This window comes from Salmo salar, chromosome 10 (assembly GCF_965601325.2).
Source record: "Salmo salar chromosome 10, fSalSal1, whole genome shotgun sequence".
In the NCBI taxonomy this organism is placed as follows: Eukaryota; Metazoa; Chordata; class Actinopteri; order Salmoniformes; family Salmonidae; genus Salmo; species Salmo salar.
The window spans coordinates 19,035,844-19,053,614 of NC_138300.1; the positions used below are offsets into that span (position 1 = coordinate 19,035,844).

Consider the following 17,771-nt stretch of genomic DNA (forward strand, 5'->3'; position numbering starts at 1 on the left):
ATAACCCAGAAGGCCACTCGGCAGTATCATGGTGTGGGGGATGCTTTGCTGCAGGAGGGACTGGGGCACTTCAAAATTATGTGGATATGTTGGTTGCAAAGTTATAGCAAAATGGCTTAAGGACAAAGTCAATGTATTGGAGTGGCAATCAAAGCCCTGACCTCAATCCTATAGAAAATTTGTGTGCAGAACTGAAATACTGTGTGCGAGCAAGGAGGCCTACAAACCTGACTCAATTACACCAGCTATGTCAGGCAGAATGGGCCAAAATTCCCACAACTTATTGTGTGAAGCTTGTGGAAGGCTACCCGAAACATTTGACCCAAGTTTAACAATTTAAAGGCAATGCTACTAAAAAAACAAATTGAGTGTATGTAAACTTCTGACTCACTGGGAATGTGATGAAAGAAATCAGTCTATTATGACACTTCACATTCTTAAAAGAAAGTGGTGATCCTAACTGACATAAGACAGGGAATTTCTACTTGGATTAAATGTCAGGAATTGTGAAAAACTGAGTTGAAATGTATTTGGCTATGGTGTATGTAAACTTAATTTACTCGTACCACAATTAAGTTTCGAATTGTAAATAAAGACAGGACACAGGAGTAATATAGAAAAACATGAATAACCCATTTTAAATTGAGAGGGACAATTTACTTGCCGAACAAAGCCAAGTATATAGTAACAGATGTATTATATAGTCAAGTGACCGCTGTAATCTGAAAGGAAAAACATGTCCTCAAAGATGGAAGGTAAGCAGCCAGTTCAGGTGGGACCCTTCTAGCCCATGAGGGCAGAGGCACAACTCCAATAAAAATTATTTTTCTCAAAGTTATCAAAATGCCATGTGCAGCCATGCTATATCAGTGCCTTCATAATATACCCATTCACATTGACCTCCTTACAAAAATATTTGAATTGACATATGGTCAGAGTTTGTCCCTCTCCCTCAGATACCAGGCAGTGGTTTGATTAACACAAGTAATGGACTAACAGATTAGATAAGAAACAGAAATGAGTATTCTGTAAAACACAAGTTACCATTCCTTCAATATAATTTACACAATAAGAAAAAATGCTTTAATTAAAAAAAAATATCTTCAGTCTTGATGCTATTTACAGATCTATACAGGTTTGGAGATGGAGTTCCTGCTGTACAAACAGAAAAGTAAAGTTCACTCAATTTAGCATCAACACTTAAAAGACAGAAGTCAATGACAGAAGTCACCTCTTACCTATAAACAATTCAACAGTGTATTCTGGATGTCCTCATACACCTGGCTGTAGATCCCTTCTTCTGATTTCAAGCCATCCAGATACGCTAGAGCAAAGTGTAAACCTTGATCAGGACATTTGTCAAAGGGAAGTCATAGCTACTAGCACCGAAATGCCTACAAAAAAAAATTACAAAGCTGAAATTTAATAACCTTCACCGACAAATGGGAAAGGAGGCAAAAATGTATATATACCAATGTCTAAAGAGCTCTTGACCATCTCATTCCTGTGCTTCAAGTACATGGGCCACACATGGCCTTCAAACAGGCCAGGGGGGTCAGGGACAGTGTATTGTCTTGTACTTTAAAAAAAAGGAAACAAAATGAGTTTAGCACAACTATTATTTATCTGGCCAGAACGATGACCATACTATAGCTACATATGAATATTAGTGATCTGAAGTCACCCCATTCCCACCTTCTCCTCCTTTTGCACTCTTCGTATGGAATGGAGATGTAGTAGCACTTGTTGTACACGTCCATCAGGGGTCTGGGGAGGGAAGAACAACTTGTAGTTCTACTCAACTCTCCACCAATGTACAACTGAGGTACTATAATATAGATCGCACACTCCTGGAGACCACATCCATTCAGTTGAAATTCTCTTACTGAATCTAGCTAGCTGACAACACAGCCCACAAGTGTCACTTGAACAGACACTGGTCCAAATATTTGTCCTCATAACTCTTCAAATACAGTTTTGAGAGAGCTTGTAAGCGTTAGTTGTCATAGGAATAAGGGACAAGCTATTTGAATACATCACACAAACCAGCTGATTACTCTCCTCCCCCGTTAGCAAGTACATTTCCAGTTAGCAGTGGTGCAGATGGACTCACTTGTAGTTGTACAGAAGGAAGCCCTCTACGATCAGAATGTGGATCTGCTGCTCTGGGTCGGCAACCTCTGTGGAAGGGGACACGTTGACACCGTGGGAGTGTGCAAACTTCACTGGGTTCTCACTCCAGCCTCGAATCGTGTTCACCATGGCATCCATGTCCAACGCTGTGAGCACTGCATAGAACAGAGAAAGGCATAGGGGAAAGAAGTTTAGCAAAAAGGGACACACCTGGATGAAGAAATGTATTCAGTCTGTTTAATGGGAATTGTGCTCTAGGGTAGTATTAATATTTATGCATGTATAATCAAATATGACATTTTTAGGGATGCTTTGTTACACTAATGGACAAGTACAATGATCAGTTATGAGTCTCCTACAGTGAAATCCAGGCTTACCATCCCACTGTCTAAAGCCGTCCTCCCCGACTTCTATCTGATCAGGTTTCTGAAATAACACCATAAAACATTGCTGCAAGCCAGGCTGATCTGAATACGGGCAGATCCCATTACATGCGGAACACTGCAAGACGTGCACACCTAGCTGAAGCATGCAGGAACAACATGCACAAGAGCATTGAGAATCCATATAAAACCAGAGACATCAATAAAACAGGAAACAAAGCACAAGAGCAGTGAGCTACTCAGCACAAGCTCCGATTCTGTACAGGTTAATGCAGTTTCATTTTAAAACGGCGGCAATAAGCAAGGCATGTGTGTGAAAAGACAACTGACAGAGTCTTAGGCTATGCATCATGTCAGTGCTAGGTTAATTTACAGCATACTACGCAGATCTAAAAGGGAGAACAGGTGACCGTAGACGGCATGCATCATGGCTATTAGTTCATGTATGAGTGTTTGGGATATTTTCCCTTAACAAGGTCATGCAAAAACACTGTATAGAGACGTTTTAGCAGACCAAGTTTACCTTGAAAAAGTCATCTTGATGCACCACACAACAGTTAGGTAGCGACTTGATCAGCCTATTCGTCAAAGTGGTTTTCCCACCATTAGTCACACTGAAAATAAATAAACATGACATGCGATTTAACAAGGCGTCCGTGTATTGAAAGTCTGAGCGGTCTATACATCACTCATCCGCATACCTTGCAGGCATTATTGCAGTAAGTTACTTAAATATCAGTCAACATTGTATGCAGTAGCTAGCAACCTAACCATTGTGGCGGGACAGGGCACATAGTTGGTTACCTAAAATAGCAAGGTCATCAAATGTTAACTACTCTGAATACGTTTGCAAGCAAACGTTTTATAACGAGCTAGGTAAGTTTGCTAAGTGCATCTCTGAATTTAGTCAAAACCTTTGGAAACAACGCGGAACGTTGCCAGTCCTACATTCAGCGTTAGCTAGCCTGATATTCAGCCAAGTCAAATTTTTACATTATAGTAAAACATAGCTGGCAAAAAGCAATATTCATGCTTAATAAACATGTATAACACAAGTTGCCAGCAAGGAGAATTGCACTCACGTTTGCAAATTTCGAAACTGAGACTCCCTCCAATGTGTTCAATGTGAAAGTCCGCGCTGGAATTTTAAATCTCCCGCCCGACTACGACAACATACAAATGTGGCAGACGATTTGCTAAGACCAAATCCCCAGTTAACTACCTACACTACCTGTCGTTAATAAATTGCCCTAGTAAAAAAATTAATCTCTGGATCCTTAACGTGACTTTGTTACATTTTTATAAATAACAAATGTTAGAGTAGAAATTCAAGGTAACTAACGTAGGTTACCCCCTTGCCAACTAACGTAACGCGTTAGCTAGCTAAGGAACATGGCATGTGTTAGTGTTTAGATTTGATACCATGTTACGTTAAATCAACTAATGAATTTATAAAATGTTCTACTCAAAATATACATGTGTATTATATAATAAAACAGATTTTCGAACGACAAATACAAACTTAACTTACCCGCCAATTCCTATAACGTATTTCATTTTGAGTAGGCTTTGAAACTTCTGCTCCTAGTCCCAGCTAAAGTGACACTCACAATGAATAACACAAACAATCCAAATAATACGAGGTCGGGAGTAGTTGAAGTTTCAGTTTTTCTCCAGTGTTGTGGCAGAGCCCAGCTGTCTTTACTATTCCATTGATAAAGAGGCGCGAGCCCTCAATTTGTAGACAACTGTGACTTGCGTCACGCAGACGTACACCCGCGTGAGCTCAGATCTGTGTCGTTTGTACAGTGACCAATCACTGTCCCAGGACACCCAACGACTCCAATCAACTTCGGCGTTTCGCAAAGATTTGCATATTCATTTTTATTTAACCTTTATCGAAACAGGGAGTCACATTGAGATAAGAAATATATTTTACAAGAGGGCTCTGTATACATTACAATAAAAACAGAATAATGAAACATACACATATATGTGTATAAAACAATATAATTCAGCACACAATAACAAAATAAACATACTATATAAAAGCAATCACATTCAACTACATAGAGGTCCTCAGTCAATAATTTAAACTGCCTGAGAGGCACCAGCACATGTAACTGCAGGGAAATTATACTGTCTCTGTATACATGGGGACACATGGTGAATGATGTGTAATGTTATGACCTTCTTCGCCTGCTTTGAGGAAAGCACAGTTCCACCGACGCGGCCCGCTACCAAGAACTGTGGGCTCTCTGTCTCCGACGTGAGTAAGACATTTAAGCATGTTAACCCTCGCAAGGCTGCTGGCCCAGACGGCATCCCTAGCCGCATCCTCAGAGCATGCGCTGACCAGCTGGCTGGTGTGTTTACGGACATATTCAATCGCTCCCTATCCCAGTCTGCTGTCCCCACAAGCTTCAAGATGGGCACCGTAGTTCCTGTACCCAAGAAACCAAAGATAACTGAACTAAATGACTATCGCCCAGTAGCACTCACTTCTGTCGTCATGAAGTGCCTTGAGAGACTAGTCAAGGATCATATCACCCCTACCTTACCTGTTACCCTAGACCCACTTCAATTTGCTTACCGCCCCAATAGATCCACAGACGATGCAATCGCCATCACACTGCACACTGCCCTATCCAATCTGGACAAGAGGAATACCTATGTAAGAATGCTGTTCATTGACTATAGCTCAGCATTCAACGCCCTGGGTCTGAACCCCGCCCTGTGCAACTGGGCCCTGGACTTCCTGACACCTCCACTTTGCTGATCCTCAACACTGGGGCCCCACAAGGGTGCGTGCTCAGCCCCCTCCTGTACTCCCTGTTCACCCATAACTGCATGGCCAAGCACGCCTCCAACTCAATCATCAAGTTTGCAGACGTCACAACAGTAGTAGTGCCAAGAAAATAACCTCTCACTCAACGTCAACAAAACAAAGGAGATGATCATGGACTTCAGGAAACAGCAGAGAGTACACCCCCCTATCCACATCGACGGGACCGCAGTGGAGAAGGTGGAAAGCTTCAAGTTCCTCGGCGTACACATCACTGACAAACTTAAATGATCCACCCACACAGACAGTGTGGTGAAGAAGGCGCAACAGCGCCTCTTCAACCTCAGGAGGCTGAAGAAATTTGGCTTGGCACCTAAACCCTCACAAACTTTTACAGATGCAAAATTGAGAGCATCCTGTTGGGCTGTATCACCTCTTGGTACGGCAACTGCACCGCCCGCAACCGCAGGGCTCTCCAGAGGGTGGTGCGGTCTGCCCAACACATCACCGGGGGTAAACTACCTGCCCTCCAGGACACCTACATCACCCGATGTCACAGGAAGGCCAAAAAGATCATCAAGGACAACAACCACCTGAGTCACAGCCTGTTCCCCCCGCTATCATCCAGAAGGCGAGGTCAGCACAGGTGCATCAAAGCTGGGACCGAGAGACTGAAAAACAGCTTCTATCTCAAGGCCATCAGACTGTTAAATAGCCATCACTAGCACACAGAGGCTGCTGCCTATATACATAGACTTGAAATTACTGGCCACTTTAATGGAACACTAATCACTTTAACAATGTTTATATATCTTGCATTACTCATCTCATATCTATATACTGTATTCTATAATATTCTACTCTACCTTAGTCTATGCTGCTCTGACATTGCTTGTTCATATATTCTTACTTCCATTCCTTTACTTAGATTTGTGTGTATTGGGTATATGTTGTGAAATTGTTAGATATTACTTGTTAGATATTACTGCACTGTTGGAGCTAGAAACACAAACATTTAGCTACACCCGGAATAACTCTGCTAAAAACTTGTATGTGACCAATACAATTTGATTTCATTTCATTTGTGAATTGGACATGAGGCGATGGATATTGAGAAAGCTTAAAGGCCTCTGCTACTAGGCTCAGCACACATCTTGGATAAGCTTCCATGTATTTAGATGAAGTGTGCCAAAGACAAGGTAGCTCGGTGACCCTGGCAGGGGTTGGCAGGCTGCAAGATTCACACACCAAAATATAAATACAAAATGCAAGCAAAAAGAAAAACATGGTCATAAAAAACAAACACATTCATCAGTAATAAGGTCCTCAATCAGCTTTCTGAATTGCCCGAGAGGCACCCGAACATCAAATTTATGAACATTTTGAAGATTGTTCCACAAATAAGGTGCAAGAAAACTAAAAGCTGATTTACCTAACTCAGTAGAGACCAAAGGAATTTCCAGAGTTTGCCATCCCTGAGACCGGGTGTGGTAACGCCTTTGTCTAAAGTTTAGTAATGATGTTAGGTAAAGTGGGACTTTTTGTAAAAGGGTTTTATAAATGAAAACATAGCAGAATATCAACCTATGTGACATCAAATACGACCAACCAACTTTCTGGTATAGAATGCAGTGATGAGTACTAAAATTGTCGCCCGTAATAAAACGCAGTGCGTTATGATAAATTGCATCTTAACGTTTTTAATGAAGTGGTAGCTGAGTTCATATAGATGATGTCGCTGCCCAGATATTTGTAAGCACGGACATGATCAATATGGATACCGTCTAAAATACATATGCTTAAATCATCAGACTTATTTTTATGCGGTCTAGAGAACAACATATACTTAGCTTTACCTGCATTCAGTACTAATTTAACATTCTGAAAGTGTAGTGGCAGTGATTTCAAACCTGTCAATTTTACTGGTTAACTCATGGGTACACTCGCAATGGTTGCCTGGCATTGTGATGCTTTAGTCGGGGGAGGGGAGCGAGTTTTATGCAGAGGGAACACTCAACAAATCCCACAATTTAACTAAACATATTCACAGCACAGATTGAAGGGTAAACTGCCTGCATTCACATCCTGCTATGGGTATATAGAGCTAGCTAACAATGCCATGGATCAGAGCTAGTGCAGATAAGCGCTAGACCAATGCTAGTGTGGACCAGAGCTAGCTATTAGCTACACCCTGGCCTCGAGCGGGCCCAGAACTTGTTAGTGCAGACCAGAGCTAGACCACAGCTAGTCCAGACCAGAGCTAGCTAGCTACTATCTATGCCCTGGACCACAGCTAGTTAGTGCAAACCAGAGATTAGAGGTCAACCGATTATGATTTTTCAACGCCGATACCGATTATTGGAGGACCAAAAAAGTCAATACCGATTAATCGGCCGATTGTTTTTACATTTATTTTATTTATTTGTAATGACAATTACAACAATACCGAATGAACACTTATTTTAACTTAATATAATACATCAATAAAATCAATTTAGCCTCAAATAATGTAACGTGTGTCGTGGACCAAGACGCAACAGGGAAGTGTATACTCATCTTCTCTTTTCAATATATAAGAAGAGAGAAACAAAATAAACACGTATACAATTAACGGAACCGACACTAACAGTTCTGTCACATGACAAGCACAAAACAGAATACAACTACCCACAATCCACAATACAAACACACCCCTAATTATAGGATCTTCAATCAGAGGCAACGATAGACAGCTGCCTCCAACTGAAGGCCCCAACACCAATTAACTAAACATAGAAATACAAATGACTAGACAGAACATAGAAATAAACTAACATATACAATAACAATAACCAAAACCCTGGACTAATAAATCAAATACCCCTCTCTACATGGACACATACACACAACCACCCTGAACCACATAAAACAAATACCCCCTGCCACGTCCTGACCAAACTAAACACTAACAAATAACACCTTTACAGGTCAGAGCATGACAAATAAATAATGAAACATGTTCAATTTGGTTTAAATAATGCAAAAACAAAGTGTTGGAAGAAGAAAGTAAAAGTGCAATATGTGCCATGTAAGAAAGCTAACGTTTAAGTGCGCTGCTCAGAACATGGGAACATATGAAAGCTGGTGGTTCCTTTTAACATGAGTCTTCAATATTCCCAGGTAAGAAGTTTTAGGTTGTAGTTATTATAGGACTATTTCTGTCTTTACGATTAGTATTTCATATACATTTGACTATTGGATGTTCTTATAGGCACTTTAGTATTGCCAGTGTAACAGTATAGCTTCCGTCCCTCTCCTCGCTCCTACCTGGGCTTGAACCAGGAACACATCGACAACAGCCACCCTCGAAGCAGCGTTACCCATGTAGAGCAAGGGGAAACAACTACTCCAAATCTCAGAGCGAGTGACGTTTGAAACGCTATTAGCGCGCACCCGCTAACAAGCTAGCCATTTCACATCGGTTACACCAGCCTAATCTTGGGAGTTGACTGGCTTGAAGTCATAAACATTGCAATGCATTGCGAAGAGCTGCTGGAATAAAGGACGAAAGTGCTGTTTGAATGAATGCTTACGAGCCTGCTGGTGCCTACCACCGCTCAGTCAGACTGCTCTATCAAATCATAGACTTAATTATAATATAATAAACACACAGAAATACGAACCATAGGTCATTAATATGGTCGAATCCGGAAACTATCATCTTGAAAACAAAACGTTTTTTTCTTTCAGTGAAATACTGAACCGTCTGTATTTTATCTAACGGGTGGCATCCCTAAGTCTAAATATTCCTGTTACATTGCACAACCTTCAATGGTATGTCATAATTACGTAAAATTCTGGAAAATTAGTTCGCAACGAGCAAGGCAATGAACGCAAGAGTAGTGACACAATTTCATGTTAGCAGGCAATATTAACTAAATATGCAGGTTTAAAAATATATACTTGTGTATTGATTTTAAAGAAAGGCATTGATGTTTATGGTTAGGTACATTGATGCAACGACAGTGCTTTTTTCACAAATGCGCTTGTTAAATCATCACCCGTTTGTCGAAGTAGGCTGTGATTCGATGAGAAATTAACAGGCACCGCATCGATTATATGCAACGCAGAACACGTTAGATAAACTAGTAATATCATCAACCATGTGTAGTTAACTAGTGATTATGTTAAGATGGATAGTTTTTTATAAGATTAGTTTAATGCTAGCTAGCAACTTACCTTGGCTTCTTGCTGCCCTCACGTAACAGGTAGTCAGCCTGCCATGCAGGCTCCTTGTGGAGTGCAATGTAAGGCAGGTGGTTAGAGCGTTGGACTAGTAACCAGAAGGTTGCAAAAACGAATCCCCGAATCTCCCCTGAACAAGGCAGTTAACCCCTATTCCTAGGACGTCATTGAAAATAAGAATGTTTTCTTAATCTGACTTGCCTAATTAAATAAAGGTGTATAAAAACACTAGAGCCGTAGTTGTTGTCAGTAGTAGTGGTCAGTAGTTGTGTGGTTGTGGTCGGTAGCAGGGATGTAGTGCTGCCGCCCTTACGAAAAAAGATTGCAGTAAGAGTGCAGTATAACTGCAGTATACTGTAAATACTGCATCCAAAATAACACTGTTTTCTTTACTGCACTAATTTTGCAGTGTAACTGCAGTTAGAGTGCAGTATAACAGTTATTCTGCTATTACTGCGTCCAAAATCCCACAGTCGACTGCAGTTACTGCACTTCTACTGCAGTTTCAAAACTGCTATCTTTTTTTGTAAAGGCGTACCGCGGGAGGAGCGGTGCTCCCAATTTCTTTTCAATTTCACAATACATGGAGCTGTTAAAAACATAATTGGAAAATTATATGTTATATTTTATTACCACAAAAATTCCATGAAACATTATAGAATTACAAACTACATAAATATGTACCGTTGAAGTCGGAAGTTTACATACACTAGGTTGGAGTCGTTTTTCAACCACTCCACAAATTTCTTGTTAACAAACTATGGGGGGAGGCTTGCAAGCCAAAGAACACCATCCCAACCGTGAACCACGGGGGTGGCAGCATCATGTTGTGGGGGTGCTTTGCTGTAGGAGGGACTGGTGCACTTCACAAAATAGATGGCCTCATAAGGATGGAAAATTATGTGGATATATTGAAGCAAACTCTCAAGACATCAGTCAGGAAGTTAAAGCTTGGTCTTCAGGACAACAAAGTCAAGGTATTGGAGTGGCCATCACAAAGCCCTGACCTCAATCCTATAGAAAATCTGTGGGCAGAACTGAAAAAGCGTGTGCGAGCAAGGAGGCCTAGAAACTTGACTCAGTTACACCAGCTCTGTCAGGAGGAATGGGCCAAAATTCACACAACTTTTTGTGGGAATCTTGTGGAAGGCTACCCGATACGTTTGACCCAAGTTAAGCAATTTTAAGGCAATGTTATAGAATACTAATTGAGTGTACGTAAACTTCTGACCCACTGGGAATGTGATGAAAGAAATTAAAGCTGAAATAAATCATTCTCTCAACTATTACTTTGACATTTTACATTCTGAAAATAAAGTGTTGATCCTAACTGACCTAAGATAGGGAATCTTTACTAGGATTAAATGTCAGGAATTGTGAAAAACTGAGTTTAAATCTATTTGGCTAATGTGTATGTAAACTTCCGACTTCAACTGTATATCCTTGAACCGATTATTTTAAAATCGTACACAGAAGAAGGTGGATAATAGAAGGTGGATGTTATAAGGATAATTTAGTTGGTAATGGCTGCCTGCAGTACCCCGGCCAGTTACTCAATGTGAAGAAGAAGCAGCACTGAGCTAGCAGCTAGCTAGTAGCTCAAACTGCACATGTTATGTCTCCATGAGACGCCAACTTAACCGACTCCATTTGGCCTCAATGTGCTATTGAGTCTTCACATAGGAGTGAATGGTGTCACGTGATCGATGACTTTGTCCATTCTTATATACAGTCATTGGGTTGTGGTCAGTAGTTATGGTTAATAGTCTAGCTCCACCCTCAACTTACGGACTTGTCTCTGTGCTTAAAAAAATAATATGAAACCTTTATTTAACTAGGCAAGTCAGTTAAGAACAAATTCTTATTTACAATGACGGCCTACCAGAAAGGCCTCCTGCGGCGACAAAAAATAAAACAAATTGGACAAATCACACATCATGACAAGTGCTGCTGTGCTGTTTGTTGCTACTTGGCTATCTGCTAAACTTTTTGCTTTTTACTTTTAATGCATTTACTAAAGTCTTCGTTTTTTGTCACTCAACTTTTTTCATTCAACTTTTTCACCTGGACGCTTTATCTGGACATGGTTCTACAGGACTTCCACCAACCGAAAAGCTAAGTAGTAACATTAACACTATGCCATCCAATTGCAGTCGCTGTACTCATAATATACAGGAGAATCGCAGAATAGGCTGTGAGCGTTGCAAAATATATTTAGAAATCTGTTATTCAATTATTGCGCCAACGAGCGTCTGCGTTGCCAAGCGCTAAAATAGAAATCAGTTCTATTTCTGACGCAGATCGCGCTGCAAGTCCTGTCTCTCCCATCTCCTCATTGCTTTGTAAAAGCAGGTACCCACGTGCCATCTCCTTATTGGTTATACCCACATGGGTGACTGAAGACGAATGAGATCAGTGGCGGTAATGCACCTAATTTATGAAAGTTGCCAATCGCAATATAAAGTCAAGAGAAGAAAAAGCCTGGAAGGAAGAGAGATTACTAGAAAAGATTCGGTTGACCGTTTTATGTGTGGATTCATTGTCCTAGTAGAGGACCTTGGGCATTTCAGGTAAAATAACAACTCAATGTTTATATCCCAAGACAAATTAGCTAGCAACAGCAAGCTAGCTAAATAGGACAAATTAGCTAGCATGTGTGAGCTAAATTGCCATACATGTTTAATGCTTTTCGACCTGTCCCTAAATTAATGTAATTGGTTCAGAGTTTGTTTTGATATTTTAACCTGCGTGTTGTGATCGCGTTTGGTGTAGGGGGACAAAATAAATGTATGCACGATGGCGCACGCGCACAGCCGGTTTGGGTTCCGTGTTATAGTGTGGATAGCCGTGTTGCAGCAAAGCTTCAGATCCAATCGTTAGGCTACGGCAATTTAAGTGTAGGAAAGGATGAAACAGTGTCTGTGCCACCAATAAGTACAGATAGCAGTCTAAATCCCCTCCGCATAGTACCCGCAGCCTGAGAATTTTCTCAAGGCTTCTGGAAAAATGCTGTCGCTCATTCAGTTGACAGAATCGTTCAACCGGTTCTCCCCACTAAGCCTACCGATGTAAAGGCTAATCTGAAGATGGTACTGGCTAGGCTAAAATTGGCGAGTATAGGAAGATTGTTATCCACGTCGGCACCAACGATGTTAGGGTGAAACAGTCAGAGGTCACCAAGTGTGTCAATTAGCTCTGGGCCCTCCCAGTTAGGGGGAGTGATGAGCTCTACAGCAGAGTAGTTTTCAATCGCTGGTTGAAAACTGTTTTCTCCCCCTCCCAAAATATAGAATTTGTAGATAATTGACCCTCTTTCTGGGACTCACCCACAAACAGGACCAAGCCTGACCTCCTGAGGAGTGACAGACTCCATCCTAGCTGGAGGGGTGCTCTCATCTTATCTTTCAACATAGACCAGGCTCTAACTCCTCTAGCTCCAAAATGAGAGAGGTGCAGGCCAGGCAGCAGGATGTTAGCCAGCCTGCCACTTAGTGGAGTCTGCCACTAGCACACTCAGTGTACTGTAGTCAGCTCAGCTATCCCCATTGAGACCGTGTTTATACCTCGATCTAGGTTGAGCAAAACTAAACATGGTGGTGTTTGCCTTAGCAATCTCACTGGAATAAAGAGCTCCTCCATTCCAATCATTATTGAAAGAGATTGTGATATCTCACATCTCAAAATAGGGCTACTTAATGTTAGATCCCTCACTTTCAAGGCAGTCATAGTCAATGAACTAATCACTGATCATAATCTTGATGTGATTGGCCTGACTGAAACGTGATGTATTTCCCATTTAGGTCCATGGAGCATTCAAACCCATGTTAATCTAAGCAGATTTTAAATCGTTATAGTTGAAAAAGTATTAATATGATCAAAAATATGAATACAAGCAATCTAAGTTGGGTCAGTCTGAACCTCTCAAAGTTGGTTTGGTATTGAAAGCTTAAACCAGGGGTAGGCAACTAGATTCAACCGCGGGCTGATTTTACGAGTGGATTGCCGGGGGGCTGAAACATAATTATAATAATTTATGCAATGCAAATTGACCACAACTAAGCCCAAAAAGACATTGTATTTGTCAGTTGGCTTTTCATAGCCGAGCAAGACAGCAGGTGTGGTAGAGAGAGAGAGAGGGTCAAAAACAGCAGGTTCGGTGACAAGGTAGCACGACTTGTGAAAGGGCAGGGTTCCATAGCCGCAAGCAGAACAGTTGAAACTGGAGCAACAGCACAACAAGGTAGCACGTCCTGTGAAAAGGTCAGGGTTCCATACCCATAGGCAAAACAGCAAAAACTGGATCAGCAACACGACCAGGTAGACTGGGGACAGGGACAGCCAGGAGTCATCAGGCCAGGTAGTTCTGAGGCATGGTCCTAGGGCTCAGGTCCTCCGGGAGGGGAGATAGGGAGAGAGATGGGAGAATTAGAGGGAGCATACTTAAGTTCACACAGGACACCAGATAAGACAGGAGAATTACACCAGATAGGACAGACTGACCACAGCCCCTCGGCACAAAGACTATTGCAGCATAGATACTGGGGGCTGAGACGGGGGGTCGGGGGACGATACCCCCGAACAGGGCCAACCAGGCAGGATATAATGCCATCGCACGAGCCCAAGGGGGTGCAATACCAGGCAGGAAGATCACGTCAGTGACTCAACCCACTCAAGTCTGGTATAGCGAAAAAAGCCTTGCACGACGTGACGCAGCCCTCCTTGGGACGGCATGGAGAGCGACGTGGACAACAATCTCCCTATACTCTCTACACTCGCCAGATGTTGGTATTATAGACTCAGTCAGGGTTGAAAATGTCAGTGAAGACACTTACCAGTTGGTCAGCGCATGCTCAGAATACACGTCCTGGTAATCCGTCTGGCCCTGTGGCCTTGTGAATGTTGACCTGTTTAAAGGTCTTACTCACGTCGGCTACGGAGAGCATGATCACACAGTCATCCGGAACAGCTGATGCTCTCATGCATGCCTCAGTGTTGCTTGCCTCAAAGAGAGCATGGAGCATAATTAGCTCTTGTCTGGTACTGGGCAGCTCGTGGCGGAGCTTCCCTTTGTAGTCTGTAATAGTTTGCAAGCCCTGCCACATCCGACGAGCGTTGGAGCCAGTGTAGAACGATTCAATCTTAGTCCTGTATTGACGCTTTGATGGTTCGTTTGAGGTTAGAGTCCTGCTCCTTGAAAGCGGCAGCTCTACCCTTTAGCTCAGTGAGGATGTTGCCTGTAATCCATGGCTTCTGTTTGGGGTATGTACGTAATTGCTCCTGTATGTCACTCTGGATAAGAGCGTCTGCTAAATAACTGTAATGTAAATGTAAAATAGGCTTGGGCAGTATACAGGAGTATTTGAAAATAGCCACGGGATGGTTTTTCAGTACCATTGAAACTTTAGAAGTTTTTTTTAATACATTTTAATACTAGTAGCTACTTTTTAAGTAAATACATGCCGTCGACATGTACAATACATTAGGAGATAAAGTAGATCCCGTTCTTAATTTCACCTGTCACAACAATGAAAGACGGGAGAGATTGCTATCCTTTCCTGTAGAGAAAACAAAGAACAACCTGGGATGGAAATCCAGGGGCTTTCTGATGCCCAAAACATTCACTATCAACATGGTGCCCGGAAGATGACGGGAAAGGAAAAAAGGAAGAAAGTGGAACATATTATGAATAAATATGGAGTGGGGGATTGCAGAAGCCTTCTGGAAGATCTGGTGGAGGAGAAGATGGTGGATAAGGAAAAAAGCAGAAAAGTGGAATATGTTTTGATGAAATATGGAATGGAGGATTGCACAGAACTTTTGGAAGAGCTAGAGAAGGAACGTGAATGTGACGAGAGTGAGTGTAAATTCATTGAGGTGGCAGGTGCAGTGATGACCCCCGAGAAGGAGCTGAGTGTAGAGGGAAGCAGCGTGGTGAGGAGGGTTGGCGTCCAGTGCAAAAAGAGTAATACGTGCTCTAGTAGCTCAGAGATGGAACCTGACTAGAGTATGGATGTAGTACCTGCGGTGAGGACCGCTGAAAGCCGGGCCTCGTCCCGAGGATGAAAAGGATGATTCTAGCCCAGTGGGAGTGAGGTTTGTGGAGAGAATTAATCCTTGCATTTTGGCTGATCCATATGTGGTGTCGGGTTGGGTGGAGAAGGGGTTGGGGAATGTTGAGTTGGTGAGAGTAACTCAGAGTGCATTAGTGATGATTCTTCAGTCCAGAGGCAGTGGGTGCTCAGGCTCACGCGATTAGGGACAAGAAATGTGACATGCTTTTCTCTCCTGAGCAGGTTGCCGTTGAAAGGGGTGATAAATGGGGTGGCATTAAGTGCCCGACAAGGTCAAGTTAGGAAGTGTAAGTTATCCCGTGAGAGCTTTTGTTTTCCGAAAATACTATGGTGTTTTAGGTGTCAAGTTTATGGGCATGTTACAGCAGCATGTAGGAGGGAGATTCCTAGATGTGATAAGTGTGCAGGAGGGCACGAGATGAAGGAATGTGTAGTAGCGGTGGAGGAAGTTGTGTGTGTTAGCTGTGGGGGTGATCACGGGACGGGAGATCGGAGGTGTCCGGTAAGAGAAAGGCATGTAGAGTTAGAGTAGTACACAGAGTGTTGTATGCCCAAGCGTGAAGAGAGTGGTTGAGGAAGATGGGTACAGGGTGAGGGATACTGAGAGGATTCCTGTGGATAGGCAGAGACCAAGAGGGAGTGATGAGAAGAATATCTGCTTGAGTAAGGTGGGATTTTTAGCATTCGTATCCATGGTCGTCAATTTGACTGCAGAAATGGATCAGAAGTCACAGAAAATAGAGGTTGTGGTGGCAGCGGCAGAGAAGTACTTGGGATTGCAAGGATGTACTGCAGAACAGTTTGGTCGTTGGTCTGGAGTAGGATTACATAGGGTTAAATAGTGGAATGGGGTGGTGTTTTTTAGACAGGGTTAATAGTTGGCAGGGTAATTTTCCTTTTTCCCAGTTTTGTATTACCGTATCAATAATTTAATGTAGGTAGGCAGTGAATGGCCTCACACACCAGTACAGTAGGCGGCGGTGTGTGCCCCTAAAAATTGGATGCAATCCGCCAAACCAAATCCTGAAGAAGAGGAGGAGAGACTGGAGCCTTGTGAGTCACTCTGTTGTGCAGCACACACCAGGTGATCTAGTTACAGCATGGAATTCCAACTAAATGTTTTCCAGTTAGATATCGTATAACTATGAACTGTCTAAAATATGCTAAATGCTCTGCAGTTGTGCATTTGCTTTGCTAACTTAGTATCTAGTTATCTAGATAAGTGGTTCGTTTATTGCAGTCAAGCTCCTTTTGGTAACATAATCCCCTGCTGGATCAAGAGCCTTGCTGTCTAATATTTGGTTTGTGCATGCAGCATTTTTTGTTGTTACTTGTATAACTTTATGAGCTGGGATGTCTGTCCTGCAAATAGTTTATCTCGAAGACTGTATAACATGTTAGCGTGCATTCATGATCATTTAGGTAGCATTCACTATGGCATTTGACATGTACTTGTTAGCATTGCTAACCTTCGGATTGAAAACAGCGCCACTTGTGTTCAGTGCCGATATTACTGAATATCTCAGAATGGCACAAATTTATTGTCACGTGCACAAGTACAGTGAAATGCCTTTCTTGCTCTTTCCCAAGAATGCTGTAATCTGTATGAACAAGGTCAGTATGAAAGTATGACAATCTGGGTACCGCCCAAGCCTACTTAAAAATGTATTTGAAAGTAATTGAAATACCCTCAATAGTATTTGAAACCACGTCTGTTGTCTTGTCTCATTTCCTGAAGGCCATTCTCGATTTAGATCCTATGTGTGACTGACCAGTGACCAGCGCTGCCTCTGTCACTAATACAGCTGAGCTGATGTAACTGTCAGTTATTTTAACAGAGCTGGGGGGCTCGTGATACGCGTCAGAGTGTACATGGACGTGTGTATCATGACTGTGTATTAATAGCTTCCTCTGAACCAGAACAAGCACCTTTTAGGGACGTCCGGCGTTGCTTTGAGTCAACTCAGTGAACACCTGGACACCCTTACTTCTATGGTAAGGCAAATGTCCTGTCCTTTTCTCAACCAATCAGGTTTGATTCAAGTGAAAGCTTGAATCTATCTGTACATTCTGAATGTCTGAAAGATATAAATGTATTTCTGAATGATATATCGTGGATTAATTGACAGCAATGGGTACATTTAGAAATGGAAGAATACAGGCCTCAGAGAGAGA

At 42.2% G+C, this 17,771-nt stretch overlaps 1 protein-coding gene across 4 annotated transcripts; it reads right to left on the bottom strand.

Moving 5' to 3' along the window:
• Nucleotides 1-609: 609 nt before the first annotated feature.
• On the bottom strand, nucleotides 610-4,276 carry LOC123724386 (nicotinamide riboside kinase 2). 4 transcript variants are annotated; one of them, XM_045687445.2, is made up of 8 exons: nucleotides 4,048-4,276; nucleotides 3,040-3,130; nucleotides 2,511-2,559; nucleotides 2,114-2,288; nucleotides 1,696-1,767; nucleotides 1,473-1,579; nucleotides 1,239-1,324; nucleotides 610-1,155 (listed from the first exon to the last, which is right to left on the bottom strand). In XM_045687445.2, the coding sequence occupies exons 1-7, from the start codon at nucleotides 4,071-4,073 to the stop codon at nucleotides 1,239-1,241; spliced, it is 606 nt and encodes a 201-aa protein (XP_045543401.1). In that variant the 5' UTR covers nucleotides 4,074-4,276; the 3' UTR covers nucleotides 610-1,155. The 4 variants fall into 4 exon arrangements, with proteins under 4 accessions (XP_045543401.1, XP_045543400.1, XP_045543399.1 ...); XM_045687444.2 differs by having other exon boundaries at nucleotides 610-1,152; nucleotides 2,511-2,655; XM_045687443.2 differs by having other exon boundaries at nucleotides 2,511-2,655.
• Between the last annotated feature and the right edge of the window lie 13,495 nt (nucleotides 4,277-17,771).